The following is a 12,747-nucleotide window of genomic DNA, read 5'->3' as shown; positions in this document are numbered from 1 at the left end:
AGGAATGATTCCTGAAGAAGGGTTTATGCCCGAAACGCAATTCTCCTGTTCCTTGGATGCTGCCTACCTGCTGCGCTTTTCCAGCAACACATTCTCAGCTCTGATCTCCAGCATCTGCAGTCCTCACTTTCTCCCTGATCAAATAATTGTCTTCAGGAATGATTCCTGAAGAAGGGTTTATGCCCGAAACGCGATTCTCCTGTTCCTTGGATGCTGCCTCCCTGCTGCGCTTTTCCAGCAACACATTCTCAGCTCTGATCTCCAGCATCTGCAGTCCTCACTTTCTCCCTGATCAAATAATTGGTCCAAGCGGTAGCCAGCCCTCAAATAATCCTTTCAAGAGAAAAAAGGAATGTCATAGGCAGGGATAATGGTTGCTGTGTTTAAGGCTTAGACAGTTAAAGACATGGTTACCAATGATGAATAAAAGTTGGAGAAATGCAGTGGGCCAGGTCTGCAGAAGTCCAGAGATCTTGAAGGGATGTAGGTCCAAAGGAAATTACAGTTACAGGGAAAGAGAAGAACATGGGTAAATTTGAAAATATGTACAAGGGTTTTAAAATAGAGATACTGCTAGACCAAGAAGCAATATAAGTCAGTGTGCACAGCAGTGACACATGTATAGGACTTAGTGCAAATAAGGATATAGATCACTGAACTTTGGATGAGTGCAATTGAATGATGGGCACATGATTGAAGACAGTCTAAGGGTGTACATTACTTACAAAGGTATGAATAAGCATTTCAGCAACAGATGAGCTAAGGCAGTGCAGTGTAGAAGAAAACTGGCATAAAGAGTTTATGGAATTAAAGCTCATCTCTGTGTCAAATAGTTCATTGCAAATAGACTGGTTCCATCCTTGACATTGAGCAGGAAGAGACAATGGATCAGTGGCTAGGAAATGAAGATTGTGACAGAGATGAAAGACATTGACGCTTGGCTTCCAAAATTTAATTGGAAGAAATTTCTGTACATCCCTTATTGGAATTTCAGTACAGCAGTGTTTAATATCAGAGGCAGTGCAGTGATTGACAGAGATCATGGTAAATTAAACCTGGGTGCCTTTTGGTGTATGTATGAAATTTGACATTTTGTTTTTGAATTACATTAACAAGAGATAGTATGAAAATGAGAAATAATGGGGGTGAAGGATAGTTTCTTCTAGTACTCTAAAAGTGACAATGTCCAGAACTGGATGATATGATGTGGAGGTGCTGGTGTCGGACTGGGGTGGACAAAGTTAAAATTCACACAATGCCAGGTTAGAGTCCAACAGGTTTGCTTGAAAGTACAAGCTTTTGGAGCACTGGTGGAAGAGAAAGTGATCATATGGTTCTGACTAAACAGAAAAGTTTGAAATTAGGTGATTGAAGCTGGATGACAAGGACAGGTGTCAGAGACAGTGTGAAGATTAACACTGGCAAAGGCTGCAGATAGGTCAAGGAGGAACAGGAGGCATAATATACTATGGTCACAGTCACATAAAATGTATTTTGTAAATTTGATAATGTCCTTTTCAGTGCAAAGGAAAGGGAGGGGGGTATCTGATTAAGGGGTTGTTTTTACATTCATTCTTGCATTCATTGCTCTTCTGTAGTTCCCTTTGAGAAGATGTTGCTGAGTTGCCTTCTTGACCTATTGCAGTCTTTGTAGTGTATGAACACAATGCTATTAGGAAAGGAGTTCTAGGATTTTGTCCCAGCAGCAGTGAAGGGGCCAAGATATACTTGAAAGTCAGGATGTTGTGTGGCTTGGACAGAAACTTTAAACATGGAGATATAGGACAGAAGGAATTAATAGGCAATCCCAAAAAATCCTAGAATCCTGGAATGGTTACAGCACAGGAAGAGGTCATTTCACTCTTCACGTCTATATTGCTCTTTCTAAATGCAATGCAGCTAGTTCTCCAAAAGATGGGCATCACTTATTTGTGGTTTTTACACTCCTGCACCTTCCAGTTTGGCTCACATTGCTACAATGTCATATACCATGCTGGCTAATACATATTCTCCATTCATTCCATAGATTACCCTATGCAATAACAAACCTCCATGATAAATAATCTTACTGCGTTATTTGTGTTCCATAGATATGAGAAAATCAGAGCATGTGCACTTTTCACCCCAGCAGTGAGCAAAATTTGTCACCCAACAACAAACATTTCATTCAGTGACAACACCACAATGAACTTGAATTGAGAAATCCAGATGTTTCCACTTGCTCCTGTCATAGCTATGGCTGAAAGAACAATAGATTTTAGAATTGTACTGGTGGCCCATACATTTGTTTAACAATTATATAATTGGAAGACAGATACTTTGGGTGTAATATTGTCCAAACATTGATTTTATATCATACAATTTAGTAGTGCCTCAGCTAACACAGCATATCCTCAGATTTGCATTGGTGTCAAACTAAGTCTTCTGCTTAAATATAGATGCAAGAGTTAATTATCTGCCTCTGCCAAGTCAATTGATTCAGTATGAATTGTATCCTTGGTTGAAGCCAAAGACTGCAAAATTTATCTTTGCAAAGGTTTCTCACGTTTATTCCCTTTCTGTATGTTGACACACAAGATGGTACTTGCCATTTCACATTTTTTTGTGAAATACTTATGTGTACATAGTGACAAAAATCCATCATGCAACATACCAGTAGCTTTACTGATACATGTGATGTGGATCTTGCAGCAAGACCAAACCTGACTGTCCTAGAGAAGATGGTGGTGAGTTTCCTTCTTGAAGTCTGCGTGGCATAGATAAACTCCAGGTTTAAAAGTCGCCAGAGAAAAGAGATGATTGAGGTAGCAGCAGTCCTCTGATATCAAGTTTGGGTTTTAAATACCTGTAAACTACCGGGGCAGGAGGTTCAATGGAGAGAGGTTGCATGATTATCAGCTTGTTGCAAAAAAACATATGCGTGGCCCAGAAACTGCTTTGAAAATCCCTGAGTATCAATGAATGGGATCCATATCACTCGATTTTGCAATGCTGTGTTATCTGTAACGGATCATTATTAATGCAATGTTATAAAACAGTATCATAATATATTTAAATCGGTTTTGGCTGCATAATCAATGTTTAAAAAGCAAACACCACATGGTGTAAAAATCTACATTCTAGACAAAGCAAGTATAATACACCGTGGCTGCCTCAGTGAATCAGCTTCATTCTTTCGATGATTTTTGCCCTTTGTAAAGTAAGTTTCTCACAGCTTGTTTGATTGATAGAAAAAGCAAGACGTGGGTCTAAGATGGGCCTATCGGTTGGGCATTGAGTGTTGGTCCTGAGTGCAAGTATGAACTTTTAAACTGTCTTGAAGATGGGTCCATGTATCTTTCAAATTATTGCTCAATGATAAAAGAACAAATGGGAAAGTAATCTTTTTTATTCCTGATGAAGGGTTTTTGCATGACACGTCGATTTTCCTGCTCCTCGGATGCTGCCTGACCTGCTGTGCTTTTCCAGCACCACTCTGATCTTGACTCTGGTTTCCAGCATCTGCAGTCCTCACTTTTGCCTAATCTTTTTTGCACGCCAATTCGAAAGTTGTAAACTTCACTGGCAAAAGAGAGTTGGCTTTCTCCGAGAAGCGAAGGTTGTAGTAAGCTTTTCGAAATCAGACCAGATCATTCTGTTTTTACTGGGGCAGATGACCGGCTGATGATCTTGCCTTTGATTCCTGTTCTTTCGGACGGTCAGAAATACAGCAAAATGTATTACAGAGTCAAACAAAAAGACACAAACGTTCCCTTCCAACATCCCTGTGAACGTGTCTTCAACTGCAACGAAAAGGGGGGGAAAGACATAAGACAAGACAGCAAATCAGGAGAACACGTGGACAATGGTACATGGGACAGGACTGACATCGCGGGAGATGCGGGGAACCCACTGAGTGTTGTCTTCTTTAATATTGGGAACTGGATGGTCACCTTCAACTCAGATCATCCGTATTCCCAATGAATCTGGCCTTGTCGGAAGCAGACAACGTTTCAGATATTTCCCCTTATTTGTTTCTAAACTGCACTTATAAGCTTTGTAAGAAACCCGTATATTTGATACACTTAGAGGTGCAGTTGTTGAATAACGTTCCAATAATAACCTTCGTTTTAAAAAAAACAGGTAGAAAGGAGGGGATGCGGATATGGCTCGTGTTCTCCCCCATATTAGTCCATTTCCCGGAATGGAAGAAATTGTCTTTATAAACCGTTAGCTTTCATCTAATCTATAAACGACCTTATTAGTGGGACCTGTTATTCCAAACTGGAGCAAACTGCTTTTCAAAGATAAGGATGAAGACTCAAATTTACGTTTCTGAAAATAAAATCAAAGCGCGGGGGCATTCCGCAGACTTGAACTTTCCGAGTATCCCTTGGTCCAGGGAGCAGCTGAGAATTTGGCACCTTGACCTTCACCTTGCAAAACAGGATCGAACCTGGAAACTACCTCTCCGGTAGAAGAATGGCTGCCAAATTCTTCAATGAGAGTATCTAGAGAACAAACTGTGTCACACAAGCCCTGTTTCCTGCCTGCTAGCCCCCTGCTCGAATCTGTTTGCTCAGGGAGTTCTGCGTGACCCTGTGCTGGAGATCTGGTCACCTTCACTGAGCATCTTGTCACGACCTCTCTGACACATCCCGAGTTCATTCGGTGCCAGGTTCAACAACAAGTTTGTATAGAAAAGATGACACTTTAGGAAGCCGCGTAAAAGGGTTGTACAATTGGTAAGAGAGTCCAATGTTTATTTTAGACTGACAGAGACAGTGAAGTTAAAATCGCAGATGTTACAGGTAATGCTGATGCGGGGAGGTGGGGGGAGGGAGGAGGAGGCTGCAACACGGGTTTCGATGTTATGACACCACACACCAAGCTGTGTTGGTGCACAAAAACTGATAGCAATGGCTGAATGCGTGAATACGGGGCGGGGGGGGGGGGGGGGGGCAGGAATGGTATTTAGATTTTGTAATTATAGTTTGTTTTATCTTAGTCGATATTTCCTAATGATAGGTAGGCTGCTGCTAAAAAAAACAGGAGTGCTGTCTGGATAATAAAATGTGCCCTGACGCTTTGTGAGCAATCCTTGAGAGCACACTGACAGTGCCATTGAATATCTCTTTTGTTCCAGGCACTTCTTCTGCTTGTGAAACCGGGGCTGCCCGCGTCGTATTTGCAAAAAAATATCAACAGATAAAAATGAGCAACTTCATGTTGTTTGACAGAGAGTTACACATTGATGGAGTAGGTACCTAAAGGGGGTGATAATAGCGGGATCCAGCCCTTTTAGGAGCTGTAGCCTGCAGGCTACATGTGACCAGACCGTACAAAACCAAATTAAACATTTCTTTCAATAAAAAGTCATTTTTTATATCTTTAAACAATAAACCCACATGATGTAAATTCTGACATCGCGGAATAAAAGAACAGTTTTCTGCAGAACGATGCATTTTGATTAAATCTGACATGCTGATAACTTCATGCTAATGTCAAATAATTAACATAATAACTATAATTAAGAGCGCGCCAACAATGCCATTAATTCATCACGAATCTCACTCGTATTCTAAACGCTGTCCAAATGCTGGATCCGAATTCTTTGAACCTTTAATTAAACGAGTTGCCTTTTTATTAAGCACTGTTTGATTTGTATAAATTGGAGTTATCCTACTTACTTTTTCCTATCCATTATCACCGCAGGCTTTCCCCCCTCCTCTTTATTTCCTTAATTGCTTCAAGTTACAACATGCAGAGAGATGAAATCTTCTGTTTTGTCACTTTTCCTGTACTGCTGTGGTTAATCGGAGATTTAAATCAATGTAAGCAAGTTTACCGCGTTCAGCAAGAGGCTGACTCTGTTGCTAAAGACGGTGTTTGGATTTTCAATAAGTTATTCAAATCGATATTTTCAAATCTATGAAATCTACCGTGCAAACGCCGGTGTTTGTTTTATAATAAGATAAATATGAAAGAAGCCGGAGCGGCAGTGTTCGCTTTCTTAACGGCGTCGACAAATAATAGTGAAAGTGAACGGGCTGGGGCTTTCTTCTGATACACACACTGGAGATAGTCGGTAAAAAGGTTTTAGTTAGACAGCGAGTAAAGGGACTGACCGATTTTACTGGATGTGCGGGAAGTGTGAAGGGGTGAATCCGCAAGTACAAGGCTGCGGCTCGCCCGATGTTTGGGCAGTTCATATTATCGCCATTTCCAGTAGGAGATTGCTCATGTCCCAAGAATGTAAAATACATTTTGCTGGTCAGTATCGTCTCGCCCAAGTTTGGGGTCAGCCCACACCTTGGTTCGGGGAAAGGATATTTCCCCACAAATCACTCCCCCTCTTGCTGTCTACACCCATCATGGAATTTCTCCTTCTATAATCCAAGTTAAAGTCAGGATTTTACCTCATTCATCCGACAGGCTCATAGGGTTTAAGGGGCGCAAATAGGAACTCTTTGATAGCATTCCCGTAAAGCGATTAAATTCTGGCAATTGCACTTTGCGAAGCCACAGCCTTAGGGTTGTGTGAGCTCGAGTGACATCTGACCGCAATCTCATCAGATGGGTCCAAATCTTAGCTACGCTGACCCGGGAAATGAATAAATCCCAACTCGAGTATTCCCGTCTACTTGAAAATACTGTGTAGGTAACCAGACAATAAGGGAAATAACCGAAGCATTCTGGACATTTGGAGGACACTCCAGTGATGTCTATACATATCCTTTTTTAAAAATTGGTTCCCCTGCCTTTTCACTCCATTTCATTCTAGCGATACAGATTTCCCTTCCCTTCATTTCATCTCCCTGTTTCTTCCTTCATCCATCCACAGGATCTTGCCTAGATTACATGCCGTTTCCTATGAGGCAAATTCGCCCCGGTTCCAGTGATTATTTTAAAAGGGATCTGTGACCGCCCAGCCCCACTCAGAGATTTGCTCCTTCTCATTAGCGACCTGATATTAAATCAGATTATAGCCGCGCTGAGATACAAATCAGGCGGTTGTGTACTGCACGGGAGAATCGTGGCATCTTGTTTACTGTGCCCAACTTTTCTAGGGCGGCGGGGAGGGGAGAGGAGGGGGGAGGTAGTTGGTGAATAAGCCCCTTTGCTGCTGAAAGTTTTTAGGGTTTTGCCGCTGAGTTTCGCCAGCGAGGGTTCGCGTGAGCCATTTCAATTCTTCAAGTACGCTTGGGTCATCCTGAAATTCCGGTTGCTTCTAGTAATGACAACCTGGAATCGCACTGATAACCACGTCGTGATTTCACTGTAAACTTGCCTAATTAAGTTTTGCTAAATTGGTCTGGAAAGGCTTCCCATAGAAATAATTGTAGTTCAGACAGTTCTCTGAGTCAACACGGGGATTAGTACAATACATCCCTAATCGAGGGGAAACAATCCTTTTCACGCTCAGGGTCATAATTAATGGTATGATTTAATTAATTTGACTTTTATTGTGTGTAAGAAATGCGCTTCAAAGGGACTTGTGATCTGTGGTTGTTTTTTTTAAATTCCCTGCCCAACTCCTCAGAGAGTTAAGAAGATCATCAGAAAGAAATAGGATGATGCTTCTGAACAAAGACAGCATTTTCTGCTTCTCTTAAAGACGCTCTTTCCGACCACCGAGCTGATCGCAGTTGAAAGCAACAGCCCAGATGGTCGCATATAGGAGTCTCTTTTTCTATAAATATCAAATAGTGTTCATAAATGAAACCACTCTCTTATGTTGCAGCTGCATCCCGGGCTCTGGGTGCATTTATTTCGTCCTGCAATCACACAAAGGAACTCTCATTATTTTATCGTGGAACTTTTAGAACCCCAGATACTGTCAGGAAGACGCGATATGTAAAAATAACAAGGGGGGGAAAAGAAGACTTTGTGAGGCGAGCTGTATTTGCCGGTGGTGAGTTAGCCTACCAGTGTAGGCTGTTTGAAATGAAGAGGGAGTAGAGAAGCCGCTGTTACAGTAACCTCTCCTGCTCCCAAATTACTGTAACATCAGTATTTTGCTTAACAGTTAAAAACCCATCACTTTCAGCTGCAGAATGTGCTTGATTTTCGTCAGATGTGGCGCACGGGGAGTTAATCGCGTAATTATAACGAATACAAACGAAAAATGGTTAGACCACGCAGAGATAGGGGCGAATTTTTAGTTTGTCCTGGCCCGAAACAGGTTTTGTTAAGAATTTGGTAGAATCGTTTTAAAGTTTTGTTTCCCCCCAAATAAGTTTTGACTGGGGCAGTCGAACGGCGGTGGAGTAAACAAACGAGAAAACAAAGTGCTTTGTAAACTGAGATGTCCTTCCGTACTTACACAAATGGACACAGCAACCAACAAACACTCACTTATAACCAATTTACAATCACACAATGCAAGATCACCACTCCCCCCATACGCCCCCACCCCCAATCCCCTCACTCCCCTCCAGGCTTGATTCAATTTTTCTTGTCCTCAATCATTGTTTAACATATCTTAATTCGCTTGCATTCAGCACTTGTTCAAAACACACTAGGCTATACATCTTAATTGTGCATTATTAATTGAAGTAAACAGTACCTAATTTTTGCAAAAAAAAGGTGAATGCGTTCACAAAATATTATTGTTTCGTTCGTATTTAAACGCCGTAAAATCAACAATTTAGAAATCCACTATAAATAAACCGAAATAAAATCCGTAACATTTAATGATAGCAGCACCAAAAAAAGAAGTTAAATTATATTGTCGGTGAAAAAAAACCCTTTTTATAATGGGCAGGAGATGTGGGGGAGAGCACGATACTCTGTGGGGAAATCGCTCACTGTTTTATAATATCATTTTGAATCACAGGGATGCCTTGTCAGGTTTAAATGGTTATTCATTCCTCCCATCGAAAACATGTCGTAAACCCATTCATATGGTTTTGTTAGTCTTAATAGGAGGGTGGAAAGAATAATTGATTCTTTTGTCACTTAAAGATATTCTGATTTGAGTAGGAGGAATTGGGAAACAAATCAATTCGATTTTAACCTCATTTCAAAACTACAAACAAAACCTAATAGTTACACACATGACTGCAGCATTACGAGAAAAAAAGAACAGGTTTTCATCAAAACGCTGCCTTTGGAAAGGAAATATTGCTTTGAAATGAGGTTTTTGTTTAAGGAATGGTGTCAGTTCCTGTTAAACTTATTTTGAGAAGTATAGTTTCCACGCTGCAGGTTCAAACCCTTCTTTCCTGAGAACAGGATTGAGATAAATGCTTACCTTCAGTGCTGTGAATGGCTCGTTCACATTCACCCACTCTCTCCCATTTCCTAGTTTTTCATATGCTAACACAGAAGGATGATTAGCTCGTTAACACCTCTGCACATCCTGGTTCAAAGTTCTTTATTTGTAGCTATCCTTTTGTTATCGGACATCTTTCCCCCACCCAGGTCGTTGCCTCTTTACTATATCTAACAGATTCATCAATAACCATGTTGCTGTATTTGCGGCAGCCGATGAAGTACAGTTATAATTCGCCTTTACAATAAAAATAATATCATGTAGACTCTGAGGCCTGACTGTAAGTCAGTGCAAAGCGAAATAACAGAAACAGTAATAACCGATCACTGACTTTACATAAAAAGCCCAATCTGCACAACATTTGCTAAACCGAATAGTATTACATTCATTAATTTGGGTTTGATATCTAATCAAAATATTTGTCTTCACGCTTTTGATTAGAAGAGAGGAGATGCCCTGGAAATAAAGGAAAAATAATAAACAAACATTATAACACAATTGTGCATTTGACCAAAAAAGTGCACTTGCAAAAAAATGCATCCAATTAAATAACTTTGAGTTCTCGTTCTTGCTTGGTTCTACTACCAACTTTATTGACAAAGAATGCTTTGCTGGTCTTGATAAAATGCTGCTGGTAGGAATGAGTGGTGCTCTTGTTGTCTTGGCCGGATCTATGTTGACGATTAGATGAAATAACTCGAGTTTTGCATGGCTTAACAGAGGGAAGTCTGACGTTAGTCCCTCACGTGACAATCCTGAGAGTATATCTTTAACTGAAACATTCTTCAGACAGTCTTTTTTATATATAAAAAGGAAACATTAAAAGCTAAAGAGCTGCGAGGCTGAACGCGCCTTTGAAAACATTGCGAGAAAATACAGGAAAAGTTAATCAGTTGCAATGTGCAAGTTGAAATAGGCTGTCAAAAAAGTTGAAGGTAACTATTATTGACAGTCCCTTGACCTGCATTAAAAAAAAGCGTTGTCATCTGATCTGCAAGGGACTGCCAGCTGAGACAGTGTGCGTGAGAGAGAGAGAGAGAGAGACGGGAGACAGGACGGGAACAGAGAGGCAAAAGAGAAGTTTCATCTGAAAGGAAGCCGAGTTCTTACCTTTTTTTTTGCTGATTTGTAAAAGGGAAAGCGTGATGACCCTGTCAGGCAACGGCAGTGCGAGCGATATGTCAGGCCACACGATCCTCAGCGCCGAGGATGTCGATATTGATGTGGTGGGAGAAGGAGACGAGGGCATGGGAAAGGACAGCGATTCAGACAGCCCCGCCACCCACCATCAGGGAGAAGAGCTGGAGGAGATCGGGACAAGGGAAGTCGCCGAGAGTCCTCCCGCTATCTGCCAGGCTTCCTCGGAGGGAGAGCTAACCAAATCGGAAACTCAGGAAAGTGGCTCATCGAGCGGCAACACCGCCTCCAAACCCAAGAACAGTCTGGTGAAACCACCTTACTCGTATATTGCTCTCATCACCATGTCTATCCTGCAAAGTCCCCAGAAAAAGTTAACCCTTAGTGGAATCTGTGAGTTCATCAGTAACCGCTTTCCATACTACAGGGAGAAATTCCCCGCCTGGCAGAATTCCATCCGCCACAACTTGTCCCTCAATGACTGTTTTGTGAAGATTCCCAGGGAACCTGGGAATCCGGGGAAAGGGAACTACTGGACCCTGGATCCACAGTCTGAAGACATGTTTGACAACGGGAGCTTTCTTCGCAGGAGGAAAAGATTCAAAAGGCAGCCTGCAGACCATCTGAGGGAGCAGACTGCTCTCATGATGCAGAGTTTCGGAGCTTACAGCCTGAGCGGTCCATACGGGCGTCCGTATGCGCTGCACCCCGCCTCCTATGCTCATCCCTCGACTCTCCAGTACCCCTACATCCCTCCTGTGGGTCCCATGTTACCTCCAGTGGTCCCGCTCATCCCGTCCAGTGAACTCAACAGGAAAGCCTTTAATTCCCAACTCAGCCCCAGCCTCCAGCTCCAGCTCAGCAGTCTGAGCTCCACGTCCATCGTGAAAACGGAGCCAACCAACAGACCTTCTTTCAGCATCGAGAACATCATCGGGGTGACAAGCACGTCAGGGAGCTCACAGACTTTCCCGCGGCCGCCAGTGACCGTCCAGTCTGCCCTGATCAGTCCACAGCCCTTGTCTTTAGCGAGAAGTACAGCTACAATAACTCCTATCCTCAGTGTCCCCACGAACATAATCTCCGGACAATTCCTACAGTCAGCAGCTTCGGCCGCCGCAGTGACCAAATGGCCATCTTAATAACTCCTCCACTTGCAAATGCTCACTCACCATGACCCCTTTTCTTCTCTTGTGGTAGTGGGCTGCACTGAACTTGACTGCGAATTATAGACTGTATAATCTTATATATATATATAAAAGGAATGCTTTCTGTACAGGTAAATACGTTTGTAAATATTTATATACGGAACCTATTGGTTCATACTCATTGAGTTTTATTTTTTAATTAGACTGTTTCACAGTTGTAGTATAGAGCTTTCACACTTAATGTCTTTTTGAAAGGTTCATTGCCAGTAGTTTATTGACGAAAATGTATAGATATTAAGGAAGACTGAGTCGAATCATTCTAAAGAATTAATCCAACAGGAGAAAAAAATGTCAATATTGTATACGATTGCAAAAGCTTAAAGCCCTTTATATAAATTAAATATATGTATTCTATGTAGCGCTACCGTCGTGTTGTACAATGAGAATTAAGCAACTTTGTAAATAAATTTTACAAATTACAAACTTTTTCCATTCTTGTTTATTTCTTTAATAAGAATTTCTTTAATGGCATTGTAGGTTTAGATTTTTTCCGGTCATAATTGTATTAATGGTGAAGAGTTACAGATTGGGACATTAAAATATATTGTCAAAACGATAACCAATATGGCAGCTCGTCATATTATAAATAAAAACTCCGATTGAAATGACGGCATAGAGGTCATTGCCTGTTTCTTAAAATTAAAAGCCATTTAATCAGTAAACATTGTGCTGAAGATATTAACTGTTAAATTTGAGCTGACAGCAACTACTGTTTAACTTCATGGAAGAGAGATTCGCAAAAGCAAATTGAAAAGGGTTAGGCTGAAATCTGTTTCAATTTCAAACTAACAATGTAGCAAAATATGTGATGGAGAATCTTTTAACATAGCAACAGATTTTATAGCATAGTCATCTTATAAGAAAAGTGCTTTGTCATAACTTAAATATTTCATCTCTAAATCAATATCTTTACAATCGCCTTTCTATTTGGGATGCCCTTATTATTTATATGAAACTCAGCAAATGGTTAAAGGCGAATATTTAAATTTTTTTTGGAGCTAATTTTGTTTCCCTGACTGGAGTTGTAAATTCAGAGGTTTTAAATTGTATCGCCTACGTAATGACTGAAATAATAACATGCTATTTAAAACAGGACGCAAGGGTACACCAACAACCTGGCATCGATTACCCGCAGGTGACCTGAAA

The 12,747-nt window shown here is 41.1% G+C and overlaps 1 protein-coding gene across 1 annotated transcript; it reads left to right on the top strand.

Annotated features, from left to right (window-relative positions):
- Positions 1-10,070: 10,070 nt before the first annotated feature.
- Positions 10,071-12,024, top strand: foxd3 (forkhead box D3). The gene has a single exon (XM_043700158.1). The coding sequence runs from the start codon at positions 10,402-10,404 to the stop codon at positions 11,533-11,535; it is 1,134 nt and encodes a 377-aa protein (XP_043556093.1). The 5' UTR covers positions 10,071-10,401; the 3' UTR covers positions 11,536-12,024.
- The last annotated feature ends 723 nt before the right edge of the window (positions 12,025-12,747 follow it).

The sequence above is a fragment of the Chiloscyllium plagiosum genome, chromosome 11 (genome assembly GCF_004010195.1).
Source record: "Chiloscyllium plagiosum isolate BGI_BamShark_2017 chromosome 11, ASM401019v2, whole genome shotgun sequence".
Lineage (NCBI taxonomy): Eukaryota > Metazoa > Chordata > Chondrichthyes > Orectolobiformes > Hemiscylliidae > Chiloscyllium > Chiloscyllium plagiosum.
The sequence above is the reverse complement of the archived record's forward strand: the minus strand, read 5'-3'. Positions and strand labels throughout refer to the sequence as shown.